This window comes from Carcharhinus amblyrhynchos, chromosome 1 (assembly GCF_965287045.1).
Source record: "Carcharhinus amblyrhynchos chromosome 1, sCarAmb.v2.hapA, whole genome shotgun sequence".
Classification (NCBI taxonomy): Eukaryota; Metazoa; Chordata; class Chondrichthyes; order Carcharhiniformes; family Carcharhinidae; genus Carcharhinus; species Carcharhinus amblyrhynchos.
Window position 1 is genome coordinate 108951784 of NC_137324.1, and position 15251 is coordinate 108967034.

Below are 15251 nucleotides of genomic sequence, written 5' to 3' on the forward strand. Positions count from 1 at the left end.
ATGCGATTTGAAAGATCTACTGCAGAAAGAAAGTATGCAGTAAATGGTAGAGCCTTTAGAAATATTAGCATACAGAGGGATCTAGGTGTGCAGATCCACAGTTCCCTGAAGGTGCTAACTCAGGTGAACAAGGTGGTCAAGAAGGTATATGGCATGCTGGCCTTCATCAGTTGACTATAGGAATTGGAAAATCATGTTCCAGTTCTAAGATTTTGGTTAGGTCGCATTTGGAATATTGCGTACAATTTTGGTCACCACATCACCAGAAGGATGTTGCTGTATTGATGCAGAGGAGATTTACCAGGATGTTGCCTGGTTTGGAAGATATAGACTACGAAGAAAGGTTGAACAAATTTGGCTTGTTTTCATTAGAGTGTCAGAGGATGAGGAGGGACCTGAGAGACGTTTACAAGATTATGGCAGGCTTCGATAGACTGGATAGTCAGAGTCTTTTTCCCTGGGTTGAAGGGTCAAATTATTCACGGGCAAGGGTTGAGAGTGAGAGGGGGAAAGGTTAAAAGAGATGTAAGGGGCAAACTTTTCACACACAGTAATGAATGCCTGGAGTGCACTGCCAGAGGAGGTGGTGGAAGCAGATTCTATAACAACGTTCAAGAGGTATCATGTAGATACATGAATAGGCAGAGAATAAAGGCATATGGACCAGGTGGAGGCAAAAAAAAATTAGAGAGGCATCTCTGTCAGCACAGACTTGGTGGGCCAAAAGGGCCAGGAACTGGTGATATAATTCTGAGTAAGGATGGTGTGTGGCATGGAGGGGAAGTTGCAGTTAATGCTACTCCTATGCAAATACTGCTTTTGTTCTTTGAGCTGGTGATTTTGGCAGGTGCCTTGGTGAGGTCCTTGTCGATGGCAAACACTGTTGTTACTTTGCATGATTGTTTAGTGCAATGGATGTGATGTCAGTCAAGCAGGTTGCTTTGTCCTGGATGGAACTGCACTCATCCAGGCAAGGGGACAACAATCCATCAAGCGGCTGACTTGTGCCTTGTAGGTGGTGGACAGGTTTTGGGAAATCAGGAGGTGAGTTCTCTTCTCTTCAGAGTTTCCAGCCACTGTATTTATATGGCTTGTTCAGTTGAGTTTCTAATCAACAGTAACCCTAGGATATTGATAATGGGGGACCCAGCAATGGTAATGCCATTGAATGTCAAGGGGAGGTGGTTAGATTCTCTCTTGTTGAAGATGGTCATTGCCTGGCAATTGTCATGTGAATGTTACTTGCCACTTATCAGCCCGCACCTGAATGTTGTCTAGGTCTTGCTGTATATGGATATGGATCATTTAGTATCTGAGCAGTTGTGAATGGTGCTGAACATTGCACAAATCAGCATGAACATCCCCATTCCGACCCTATGTAAGGAAGGTCATTGAGGAAGCAGTTGAAGATGGTTAAACCAAGAATACTATTCCTCAGGAACTCCTGCAGTGATGTCCTGGGACTGAGATAATTGACCTTTATCAACCACAAGCACTTTCCTTTGTGCCAGATATGACTCTAAACTTCCACCGATTCGAGTTTTGCTAGGGCTCCTTTCTACTGTGCTTCATCATCTTTGATATCGAGGGCAGTCACTCTCACCTCACTTCACTTCTGGAGTTCATCTCTTTTGTCCATGCTTGAACCAAGATTGTAATGTGGTCAGGACCCTGGCAGAACCCAAACTGAGAGTCCGTGAGCAAATTACTGCTGAGTAAGTGCTGCTTGATAACACTGTTGATGACCCCTTCCATTATTTTGCTGATGATTGAGAGTAGACTGATGGTGGTAATTGGGCTGATTGGACTTGTCCTGTTTTCTGCTGGATAGATACCAGTACTGGAACAGCTTGGTTAAGGTCACAGCATTTTCTGGAGCACAAATTTTCAGTCCAATTTCTGGAATGTTCTAAGTGCCATAGCCTTTGCAGTATCCAGTGCTTTCACCTGTTTTTGATAACAAGTGGAGTATATCAAATTGGCTGAAGACAGGCATTTGTGATGTTACGGACCTCAGGAGGAGACTGAGATGGATCATGCACTTGGCACTTCAGGCTGAAGGTTGCTGCAAATGCTTCAGTCTTACCATTTGCTTCTCCATCATTGAGAATGGGGATATTTGTGGAGCCGCCTCCTCCAAAGCAAATTATTTAATTATCCACCACCATTCACTGCTGGACGTGTCACGATTGCAGAGCTTGGATCTGATCTGTTGTTTCTGGAATCCGCTGGTTTTGTTTAAGACACGCTTCTTCTAGTGTTTGACATGCAAGTAGTCTTGTAGCTTCACCAGATTTTCATCTTATTTTTGGGAATGCCTGGTGCTGCTCCTGGCATGTCGTCCTGCACACGTCATGGAACCAAGGTTGATCCCCTAGCTTGATTGTCAATGTAGAATGGGGGGGGCGGGGGCACGGTGGAACGTGCTGGGCCATAAGGTTACAGATTGTGGTTGAATACAATTCTGCTGCTGCTGATAGCCCCACAGTGCCTCATAGCTGTCCAGTTTTGAGTTTGAAATGTATCCTGTTTAGCAAGATGACAGTGCCATGCAGCATGTTGCAGAGTGAATTCAATGTGAAGGCAGGACTTAGTTTCCACAAGGACTGTGAGGTGGTGATAGGTAAATTGATGAGGACAAAGTCAGTTAGGTGAGTCTGTCCTGTCGGGGGCCATGTGTCCTGGAGGATTCTGGTTGCAATTTTCCGGTACTGTTTGCATGTATGCAATGGGCCCTGATGCCATCCATTCGTAGTGCTGAAGAACTAGACACACCTCTAGCCAAGTTGTTCTAGTGCGGCCACTATACTGGAGTCCAGTTGACATAGTTGAAAATTGCCCAGGTATTTTTCCTGTCTGCAAAAAGCTGGATACAGACATTGAGTAGCCTAACACACAGACCTTAAATGGATCTTAAAAAGTTTTCTTTAAGTTTGCTGAAAATAGTTATTAGTTTCAAAAAGTTTCAAGGTTATGATTACACCAAAGTGGGTGCAGAGGAGATGCACCAGGAAGCTGCCTGGGATGGAACATATAAGTTATGAAGAGAGGCTGTGTAGGCTTTGGTTGTTTGTGTTGGATCAGAAGACTGAGGAGCGACCTGATCAAGGTGTACAAGATTATGTGAGACATGGACAGAGTGGACAGGGAGCAGCTGTTCTTATTAGTTGATGAGTCCATCATAAAGGGACAAAGGTTCACAGTGGGGGGCAGGAGGTTTAGGGGGAATGTGAAGAAAATGTTTTGACCCAGACGGTCTGGAATGTGCTGCCTGGGAAGGTGGTGGAGGTGGGTTGCCTCACATCCTTTAAAAAGTATCTGGGTGAGGACTTGGCACATTGTAATATTCAGGGCTATGGGCCAAGTGCTGGAAAATGGGATTAGGTGGGAGTTTAGGTGTTTCTAATGTGTCGGTGTGGAATCAATGGGCTGAAGGGCCTCTTCGGCACAGTTTGATTCTGAAATTCTTACTATATTGACTGTTAGAAACAATAATTCCTAATGGCTTACAGCTGTAAGACAGAGCTAATTGCTAACAGAAGATGGCAAGTGTCATTTTTCATCCAATTTAACTTTTTCTTTAAAAAGTACATTTGAATTTTGGCTGCCAAAGGTGAGGAAAGCAGATTTGTAGGGTGGAAATGTATAGAGTTTTAAGTTTATTTATTAGTGTCACAAGTAGGGTTACATTAACAGTTACTGTGAAAATCCCCAAGTCGTCACACTCCGGCGCCTGTTTGAGTACACTAAGCAAAAATTTAACATGGCCACCAGCACGTCTTTTGGACTGTGGGAGGAAACTGGTGTATCCTGAGGAAACCCACGCAGACACAGGGAGAACATGCAGACTCCATACAGATAGTGACCCATGCTAAAAATTGAACCCAGGTCCCTGGTGATGTGAGGCAACAGTACTAACCACTGTCCCATTGTAGTGAAGCAGTTCTGCCCTCTAACCATCTCACCTCAGGGAAAGTGAATGGGGAGGGGAAATGAAGTGGGGGGGGTGGGGTGTTGAGACTTAAATAACAGACAACAAAGTAAAGGCGAGGGAGGAAGGAAGGGTAGGAGGTTTGCCTGGATAGTTCAAAGATGAAGAGGTTGGGGTTGTGATGAGTGGGAAGGTAAGGAGTAGGCGAAGAAAGTGATTGTGAGAGACACTAGAGAAGTAAAGCTTTTCCTTGCACCCAAGTGCAGCCTGCAGCAGTTGATGGTCCTTTCCCCTGCTTCACCTACCATTAAACACCAACGTTAGCCCTAAAATGAACTTTTTTTTAAAAAGAGGGAAAGAGAGTACACGGTTAGAAGCCATTTGCCACCCTTTGCAACCTGCTCTACCCCACAAAGGTTCACTTCTGATCTAAAATGTACACTTTCCACAGATTACCCTCTTACTGTAGATTGATGAAAGTACATGCATTTGGCGACAAAAACATAACTACTATGAGACTGTTTGCACTCTATTGCACACCGTTCCTCTGACATTCATAATGAGAAGGTCATTGCTAATAGTTTACACACCTTTGTCTCAGGGTTAGCTTCCGAGTACTTTGACTAACTTGATACTGTACAAAATGAGGAATAAGGTCAGGGCCAAGCTTCATGTAAGCTCCTCTGTTGCTGCCAACTTCATAATAATTAGAAGCAGAAAATATGGTCAGCACCTATATTCATAATAAAAAGAGTAACAATGTAATGAAGGAAATGAATGGGCAATCCCGCTGCAGAAACCAAACTTGCACAGTTCAGTCAGGCACTTTTTCAACAATGGAGATAACTTGACCAAGAAGCTTCTTGCTCGAGAAGAGAGAGGGAATGGGGAACTATAGGAAAGCTAATTCGACATCAGAAATAGGAAAATGCTTGAATCTATTATTAAGGATGTGTTAACAGTGCACTTGTCATAACATGATTAGGCAAAGTCAACATGGACTTAAAGGAAAATAATGTTTGAAATATCTGCTAGAGTTCTTTGAGGTTGTAATTAGCAGGGTAGTTAACTGTAACTGTGATAATATTGAATGTCGGCTCAGCTTGAAGGGCTGAATAGTTGGCATCAGATTCCATTTCTATATTTGGGTTCCGGAATTATGTCTGCTGACAAAATTGCTTGGTAACCCATGGGATACTTGGAGTTAGGAATGGCCATCTCCCTCATACAGGTGATTACTGCTGGCAGATCTACTGCCGCATAATTGAATAGGTGATGAATGCGTGTGCGACTGTAATAAGGTTTGACTGAGCATTACCATCGATTATTCCATTTTCATAATAACCATTATTACAACAGGGACAAAAGTACTTCAATGGCTGTAAACACATTTGAACATCCTGAAGGATGTGAAAGGTGCCGTACAAATGCAAGTGTTTATTTCTTATTACAGCAGGCAGCCTGACTAAATTTGAACCTTCATTCTCATGTTGTATCACATTGCTCAGTTTCATACTCTGGGTCAATTTTATAAAAACACACAAAATTTCCCTCATCTGTCCCAAGTTAAAATTATGCAATTTGGTTTATTCTGCCCAGTGTTTGGGAGCTATCCTAGCCTACACTTAGTTTTATTCAGCAGAAAATCATGAATAGGCAGTAGTTTTGTTCGGAGCTGATCAGTTATACTAAAATTGTGAGCAACATTCTACTAAAATAAAGTGGGCAATACAATACTGCCAAACATGCTTCAGTACGTGCTTGTTGTACTGCTTCTCTTTCATGAGATTTACCTCTACCTTTTGGTTGTGGCAGAACTCGTAGCCCTCCTGCTTACACTCGTGGGATCTGATCAAGAGTTGCAAATTGTGTTTCTGTAGAATCTTCTCTGTCACGTCAGGTCCAAAGTAGCATCCACCTCCTCTGACTTTGTTTGCAATACAGCCCTCCTGATGCATTGGGTCACTCCACAAGATGTCCACAATCTCAAGGGAGAAAATAAACTTTTCAAACCCATGGAATGAGTTTGTAAACTATTTGACTTATTGACGTCACTTTCATGCCTTTTTGTCATTCTCCTTCTAATACTATTGCAAAAGCTCAAACAAGGTTGCAGTTCAAGGAGAAGGTCAACTATGATCTATGGATAGGCAATAACCGCCAGCATTGCCAATACTGGAAGATCAAATTGAAAAAATAATTAAAATATGAGAACATTAAGCATGGAACTGGAGAAACTAACTTTTGGGCCCATTAAGCCCACTGAGGCTAGTTTTCAGCAGTTCCAGTGTAGGGTGGTGTCATGTGGAAAACCATGCATGTTCACAGGCATTTTAATACCTTCTGGAACTCCATAGAATCATAGAACCCTACAGTGCAGAAAGAGGCCCTTCAGCCCATCGAGTCTGTACCGAACACAATCCCACCCAGGCCCTATCCCCATATCCCTACATATTATACCCACTAATCCCTCTAACCTACACATCCCCGGACACTAAGGGGCAATTCCTTAGCATGGCCAATCACCCTAACCCGCACATCTTTGGACTGAAAATGGAATGACATGAAAATGGAATTAAGATTCCATTTGAACAATAACTGCTCAGAAAATGGGGAATGATTCAAGATGTAGTAGATATAGAAATTAAGTGCATTGTGTTTTAAACCTAATTTTACCAAGTCTTTTGAGCAGTTATTGTATTTGTGATGTTAGCAGTTCCAAATATCTCATTGAAAATATGAAAAATAAGTTTTTCACCAAATACAAACCATTTGTGAATGGTATCACTAAAATACATGCTGCATCTGGGGTTAAACATGCCAGAAATGCAAACCCAACCTCAATTAACATTAGAAATGATTTTATTCCTAATATCTCCAACTTGTATTACGTGCTTCAAACATATGAGATACACAAAATCCCATTCTAATAGCCGTTGCTTGCAAAGCCTTATAAGATGGCTTTCTTCTGTGATGGGATGGGGTGGGGGCTGTGGGCTGTGGGAATCAAAGACGGTCACACACAGACCTGTCTCCCTGCTGTTAGGTGACCTCTTCCAGGGATAGTGATCCATCAATGGCTCTTCTTCAACCCCTCCTTGAAAGTTTGATGGAATTACCACTGGAGTCTTTTGGGTGGTATGTCCCAGGACTTACGCCCATTTGCAGCCATCATGGATTTTCAAGACCCCCAGACTCCAAACAGATCACAAACCAGATTCAGGTTAAGGAGCTATTCAGCCCATTAGATTAGATTCATTGCCTTGCCAATTAAAATTGTTTTAAATGAGTCTCGTTTTCTGATCTCAGTCACCCATCCTGATAATGCTCTACATCTGCAGTGTACAGAAGTATTTTTATGCCCCAAATGTACAAGCCTCATTGTAGTATGGTACAAGTCTCTTTTATAGTTTCTTATAAATAAAATCATATCCATTAATTTATATATAATTTTTTTTTTTAAACAGTCCACTCACCTGTTTCCATTCATGATCATCCGACTCAAAGATTTCTTGAGTGTCTGAATTCAACAAGGAGTGTGATGTTTTTGATTCATCGTACGTGTAACCAAAGCCCACTTTTCTGCGACATTTCTCTAGTTCCTCCTCAACTGAACGACGTACTCTTCTGGAAATTTCCTTTCTCTTGGCACTTATTGTGCCCAAACTCTTTCTCCTCTCATTCTTGTGTGAGGGAGACTGAAGGTTAAGGGTGTCTGATGCTGAATTCTTCTTTGGAGTTTGATCAGGTTTGTTCACACACTGCTCATTGTCCCCACTGGAGTCTTGCTCCTGATCGGAAGAGACTTGCTTGTTCCATTCAATCCTTTTCCTTTTGGGTGGTTTCAAGATTGAAACATACTGTTGTAAACAGGTGAGTTTGTTTTCAGAAAGAAGCACTCTTGTTGTGTATACCTTATTTATCCATCCACCTATCTAAAAGTCTTAGACCTAGCTCATTCGCTGCACCTGCGCCTTAATCTGATTAGTTTAAAAAATATTCAGAAAGCAGCAACAAATCGCACATAAACAGATAACCAACCATGAGCAAGTAGTATCTTAAAAATAAAGAAAACCACTCATTTTCCTTAGAAATTAGCCTCCAGCTATCTTCAGCATGGGCTTTTGTTAAACCTGTACAGGTGACTAACTAAACAGATTTTTACGATTTTAAATACAGGTCAGTTTAAACATCACTGAAGGTTAACCAGTATAATATATCTTCTATGTTACAACGGTGAGTATTCACAAAGTATTTTATTGACTGCAAATGCTTTGTGTAGCCTGAGGTCATGAAAGGCACTATATAAATGCAGGTCTTTCTTTTCTGTACATAATATATCCATAATAGAAAATCCTCTTTTATGTAATAGATTGTTGCCAATTTGTTCGTAATCAAATAAACACATTTGTCTTCAAGTGGACAAATTCATTAAAATCCTGCAGATTTATTTCTAAAGATGTCACTAGATTAGAGCTTTACCTCAATACTGTCAGTGTAGAGGTGCTGAATAGTTCCAGGAGTAGAAATGAATGTTTGCTTTTGGGAGGATCTCAGTTATAATAACACTAAATTCGAATCCAATCTAAATTAACCCAATGACAACACCTTCCTGTTACAAATCAAAATGACAATGCTTTTATTTCATTACCCTGGCATAGGTGGAATTGTTTGACAAAAGTACAGAGTTAGTTCACTAAGCATAGGTTAAAAACAATCATTATTTTCAATTCCTTTACGTTTCTGTAAAGTTTATTTATTAGTGTCCCAAGCAGGCTTATTCTAACAATGAAGTTACTGTAAAAATCCCCTAGTCGCCACACTCCAGCACCTGTTTGGGTACACTGAGGGGGAATTTAGCATGGCCTAAGCACCTAACCAGCACATCTTTTGGACTGTGGGAGGAAACTGGAGCACCCGGAGGAAACCCTCGCAGACACAAGGACAATGTGTAGATTCCGCACAGTGACCCAAGACAGGGATCGAACCCAGATCCCTAGCGCTGTGAAGTAGCAATGCTAACCACCATGCTGCCCAATTTCCTAGGTTGAGACAAGCAAAACCAGATACTGACATCTCTCTCTCCACCTACATCACTAAACAGTGAGAGATTGGACAGGCACATTAAAGTTATAATTATTATTCCATATGATCAGATCATAGAAATCCCACAGTACAGAAAGAGGCTATTTGGCCCATCAAGTCTGCACCAACCACAATCCCACCCAGGCCCTACCCCCCATATCCCCCACTAATCTACACATCTCAGGACACTAAGGGGCAATTTTAGCATGGTCAATCAACCTAACCCACACATCTTTGGACTGTAGGAGGAAACCCACACAGACACAAGGAGAATGTGCAAACTCCACACAGACAGCAATCCAAGACAGGAATCGAACTCAGGTCCCTGGAGCTGTGAAGCAGCAGTGCTAACCATTGTGCTACCATGCCGGTATGAAGTTACTAGGGATCAGATATGTGGATTTTTACCTCATAGCCTACTAGAGATCAGATGTTTAAAAAAAAACACAAGAAAATGAGAGACTTTTCACAACCTTTGGAAGACTCCATCTTGTAGATAAATACACCAAGCACATAGGGTACATGACATAGAAACAGGCCATTTGGCCTATCCAGTTTCTGCCAGTATTTATGCTCCATTCAAGTCTGCTACCATCTTTTTTTATCTAAATCTACCATTGTAATTTTCTGTTTCCTTCTCCCTCAAATACTTGTCTAGTTTCCCCTTAAATATATCAAAACTATTTGCTATGGTAGGGAGTTTCACATTCTTAGCACATTTTGGCTGAAGTGGTTTCTTTCGAATTCCCTATTGGATTTCTTGCTATTTTATATTTCTCTCTCTATATATATCTATTTATATGATAAATTATTTCTCTAAGAGTATCTTTCACAGGCCCTCTCCCCCATAATGTAAACCCATACATTTCCCATGGCTAATCCCCTAACCTACACATCTTGGGACACTAAGGGGAAATGTAAGCATGGCCAGTCCACTAAACCTGTACATCTTTGATGTTTGAGAAATAGAAAGTGATGGATAACTTGGCATTGCTCAGGATCTCCTGATGTTCCAGCACATTTAAATAAAAATAATGGCAATTGAGAGAAGCTAATGATACTTCGCAAAATAAAATTTAGAAGTTATTCTAAATTTTATTTTGCAAAGTATCATTAGGTTAATAATTCAGACTGTAAATATGACATTTAATTATATTAAGTGTTTAGAATGTACCTTATGTCTGTTAATCTTGCTCAGGAAATCCAAATCTGTGGCTGCTGAAACACCTCCATGAATAATCAATACTTTTTCATCTACGATAGTTGCCAATGGCAACCCACTGAAAACACTCTGTATTAATTTCAGTATTCTATTGCCATGCACCTAAAGCAAATATAAAAATTCATTAGGAGGTAGAGAATATATTCCAACAGTATATATTGAACTTGCAGATAAAACACAGGAGAAATCATCCAAATGCTTACCTGGTATTTCTGCATTACTTCCCTTGTGAAACCATACCTGTAATGGTAAAATATAACTTGAAATTGTAAGAATTATATTTCAGGAAATGTAGGATTATTTGTGTAATTTATGCTATTTTTATTACATATGTTTGGATGTATCTGGTTATCTAAAATATTCAGCATCAAGTTATAAACTGAATACAGCAATGTTCCATCCATATCATGGTTAGACCACATCTCAAAGTAAACATTTATTTATTAGTCACAAGTAACTCTTACATTAACACTGCAATGAAGTTACTGTGAAATTCCCATAGCCACAACATCTATTTGGGTCAATGCACCTAACCAACATATCTTTCAGATTGTGGGAGGAAACCAAAGCAGACACGGGGAGAATGTGCAAACTCCACACAAAAAGCAGCCCAAGCCAGGAATTGAAGTCAGGTCCCTGGCACTATGAGGCAATAGTAATGTACTGGCATCAACACTTAGCAAGGATACATAATGGCCTTAGAAGGATTGCAATTGCAAAGTTAACTGGGTTCTACAGTTTAAATGATGAGGGATGATTACATAAGGAAGTGGGGGAACGTTAGAGGAGGAGAGTGAGGGGTGTTTCTGTGGGCCCAGTGGATCTGCAAAAGGAGGTATCCACACCTTCTTGTCCAACACTGGATGGGCTAAGACCCTTGACTGGCCATTAATTGGCCATTTAAGGGCTCAGTGCCTCTTTGAAATATCAAGCAGGTTGGGGACTGGCGGGCAGATAGCAGGAAAGCCATCCACTGAATTCTACATGTCCCTCTGACCCCCCCAACCTTCAAGCCCACTAGCAGCAGAAGTGTAAAACACAACCCTTAAAACCACACTGGGCCATTCAGGAGAGAAGTGAAGAAAAGCACTTAATGAAAAGGATGGTAGGAGCTTGGAACTTGCTCCCATCAAAATAATAGAGCTGCTATTAACATTTTCTGCTATTTTGCTTTCAGACAGCACTGATCTTTATTTAGCTATTAGCACTTATTCTGGACCAATGTTTTTTTCCCTTTATGTCTCCCATTCCCAATCTCTTTGCTTTTTGTTCCAAGACATCTTTGTAATTTAATCTCTCCTGCCCTCTAACCCATCCCTATCTTCCTTTTGTGCTCCACCTGATCCTCTGCCTTTTTCAACAGCATTAAACCTATCACACTTCTTCCTCTCAGAAGAAAAGTCATATTGGACTTGAAACCTTAACTCTGTTTCTGTCTCCACAGATGCTGCCAGGCCTGCCAAATTTCTTCAGCATTTCCTGTTGTTATAATAGATCACACCTTGTTCATTTTAAAGCTGTGATTAATAGATATGCAGTTAAGTTAATTGGATGGAATTAGCTCACAGAACAACACTGATCTAATTGGACAGGCTGGGAGTGCAGAATGGCCTACTCTTGTTTCTATGTTTATCTATCTTAGATCAGTCATTTTTATTTCAGCTGTAGGATGTTCTCTGAACACGCGTTGCAAAGTCTGTTAGAAAGTAATTAAAAAGACCTAGGAGATCCAAAGAGATGGTCATCCTTTCCTTTCATTACAAAATTTTCCTCTCCAATTAATGTATTGATTTCATGCTGCATAGAGCTTCCATGGTCTTGTGGTGCAATGATAGCATCCCTACCTCTGGGCGAAAATGCTCTGGGTTCAAATCCCACCTCAGGACTTGGTAGCCATGAGAGATGCATTCATAACATGGCTAAATTGGCTGAGTAACAGCCTGTAAATCTGTCCAATTTACCAGTTGGAAGAAAATAAGAGGGAGAAGGGTTTCCAGCTCAGCCACATTGCAGAGGCAATGGCAAACCACTGCAGTATTTCAGCAAGTCATTATCATGGACCAGTCCAATGCAAGTCCATGGTCACCATGGTACCTAGAGAAGGAGGAGAGCTCCCACAGTATCTCATAACTTCACTGTATTTTACTTTACAAATTATGATCAATTATCAACTGATAATTGTTGACTGAGTTCAACTGAATTCTTGTGAATAATTCCAGAAATTGTTGATCAGGAGAGGGAATTCTGGCCAAGGTTCCCCTTTGTTTAGTGCAGGCAATCCTGTAGCTGACTGTAGCAGTCCTAATGCCACTAGATAGCATTTCTGGCTAGTTGAAAGAGTCACTGAATATGCACTGAAACATTGGAGGAAATCAACACCGTGGTGAACTATGCTGTGTACCTTAAATTGATGACATAATCTTCATGGTTTCCTCTGTTCAGATAGACTCCCTTTGGATAGACCAGTAGAAATGCAAACAAGATCATCAGAATCTCAATAGAATATTTCCCTCTGTCAACATAGTCGCCGTTAAAGATATACACCTTTTCTGGCGATGGGAGCCCATTCTGGTCAGGGAAGAAAAATAAATCTACATTAGTAACAGAAAGGCAATCATCTAACATTAACGATGTGAGTGGTAAGATGGTGCAGTAACACATAGCCTATTTCACCCACAGCCACCTGTTGTATATCTATCTCTTATTTTCATTTCCTTTAAATCAACATCAGCCATTTTATATTATCACTCAGTCACCCAGATGTGCACTCAGATCCTGCTGGCGGGGATATTCACAGACATCTTCAACCTCTCTTTACAGCAATCTGAGGTCCCTATCTGCTTCAAAATGATGACCATCATCACGGTTACCTAAGAAAAATCAATCCGGGTACTCCATCGGGGCTAGTTGCTTTCCATGGATTGACTGTTGGGTGACTGAATGATAATGTAAAATGGCTTTTGTGGTATAGTGGACAGTGAACAAAGTTATCTCCAGTTGCAACAGGTTCTTGATCAATTGGGCCAGTGGGCTGACAAATGGCAGATTGAGTTTAATTTAGATAAATACGAGGTGATGCATTTTGGGAGACTGAACCAGGGCAGACTTACTCAGTTAATGGTAGGGTGTTGGGGAGAGTTACAGAACAAAGAGATCTAGGGGTCCATGTTCATTGCTCCTTGAAAGTGGAGTCACAGGTGGACAGAGTGACGAAGGCAGCATTCGGCATGCTTGGTCTCATTGGTCAGAACATTGAATACAGGAGTTGTGATGTCTTGTTGAAGTTGTAAAAGACATTGGTAAGGTCACACTTGGAATACTGTGTACAATTCTGGTCACCCTATTATAGAAAGGATATTATTAAGCTAGAAAGAGCGCACAAAAGATTTACAAGGATGCTATCGGGACTTGATGGTTTGGGTTATAAGGAGAGGCTGGATAGACTGGGACTTTTTTTGTCTAGAGTGTAGGAGGCTGAGGGGTGACCTTACTGAGGTCCATAAAATAATGAGGGCTACAGATCAATGAGATAGTCACTATCTTTTCCCAAAGGTAGGGGAGTCTAAAACTAGAGGGCATAGGTTCAAGGTGAGAGGGGAGAGATACAAAAGTGTCCTGAGGGGCAATTTTTTCACACAGAGGGTGGTGAGTGTCTGGAACAAGCTGCCAGAGTAGTAGTAGAGGCGGGTACAATTTTGTCTTTTAAAAAGCATTTAGATAGTTACATGGATAAAATGGGTTTAGAGGGATATGGGCCAAATGCGAGCAATTGGGATTAGTTTAGAGGTTTAAAGAAAAGGGCAGCATGGACAAGTTGGGCCGAAGGGCATGATTCCATGTTGTAAACCTCTATGACTCTATTATGGACCAATCTAGAGCTGATGTAAATATTCTTGAGGTTGTTAAAGGAAGGTTTGGGGCCACTAAAAACGGATACAGGTATAATACTTTTCCAAAGCACAATATTCTACACAAAAACATTATGGCAATTGGTTTTCAAAAATATATTGGCATACCTTATAGAATATTAAAAATAAGTCATCCAATTTTCCATGTAAGTCACCTATAAATTCCATGGAGAAAGTAACACAATTATTTTGTTAATCACAATTGGTTCAAAGGTTGTATAGTAAGAAAGAAAAGCTGCAAATACTGGAAAGCAAAAATAGGGATGGAAATGTATTCCAGTCAGCTTCTCTGATGAGGGTAGACAGGTTTAGTATGTTTTAGGTATGTGATTGGGAATTCTGATTGTGGTTAATGCATAAATTGATATCACATGTCTATTTACAGAGGAGTTGGTCCTGGAAATGTTGAATATGGACCAATCGCAGGCCAGAAATATATTCCTGAAGCCAAAATGGAACCTGCTTCTACTGCCCACACAACAAATAGCTGTCACAAATATGTTTTAGACCCTTAAGGTACAAAAGGGTTTACAAGCACAGCACACGGTTTGCTCATTTGTATCTGAAAATATCAATTGGGATGCCATGACAATGGTAAGATATCAAGTTGCAGATGTATCCTCATCCTTTCCAAAGCAGTGGGTCATGCTGATTGCCAATTTACAGACCAACCTTGTATGGGGTGGTCTACATCACCAGCTCCACCAAGCTAGACCCTCAACCACCACCTGTCATGTGGTCAAATAGCCATAAGTGTCTTCAAAAGACTGTCATAACAAGCTCCATGGTTATGTGGGTCCATTTCGCACATCTTCTGGTAGTGACCAAGCACCAGACTCAAAGGCGTTCAATGGAAAGATAAGCTGGAAACAATCCAGTCCGATAACGCCCACTTTACAAATGCAGCAAAATTTAAAATTACCCTCAAAGTGATTGAAACATTGCCCACTTGCTCTGCTACTGAGGACCATGGGTAATATCAGAGTTAGTACAAACAAAGGCGAAGAGCATTAAGAGACTGCAACCCAACTACTGCGGGAGGGTAGCGTCAAGACAGGAATCAGGGCTTTGAACGTCACAAATGAGTAATTTTATTCAAATGACT

The 15251-nt window shown here is 41.0% G+C and overlaps 1 protein-coding gene across 2 annotated transcripts in view; it reads right to left on the reverse strand.

Annotated features, from left to right (window-relative positions):
• LOC145344037 (serine/threonine-protein phosphatase with EF-hands 2-like) overlaps positions 1-15251 on the reverse strand; it is a 52217-nt gene that overhangs the window by 9692 nt on the left and 27274 nt on the right. For both annotated transcript variants that reach the window (XM_080190786.1, XM_080190778.1), the window contains exons 8-14: positions 14255-14301; positions 12640-12806; positions 10442-10478; positions 10191-10340; positions 7408-7791; positions 5731-5916; positions 4522-4664 (exon numbers count right to left, since the gene is read on the reverse strand). In XM_080190786.1, the coding sequence (XP_080046912.1) occupies positions 4522-4664; positions 5731-5916; positions 7408-7791; positions 10191-10340; positions 10442-10478; positions 12640-12806; positions 14255-14301 (1114 nt within the window). The remainder of the gene's footprint in view (positions 1-4521; positions 4665-5730; positions 5917-7407; positions 7792-10190; positions 10341-10441; positions 10479-12639; positions 12807-14254; positions 14302-15251) is intronic.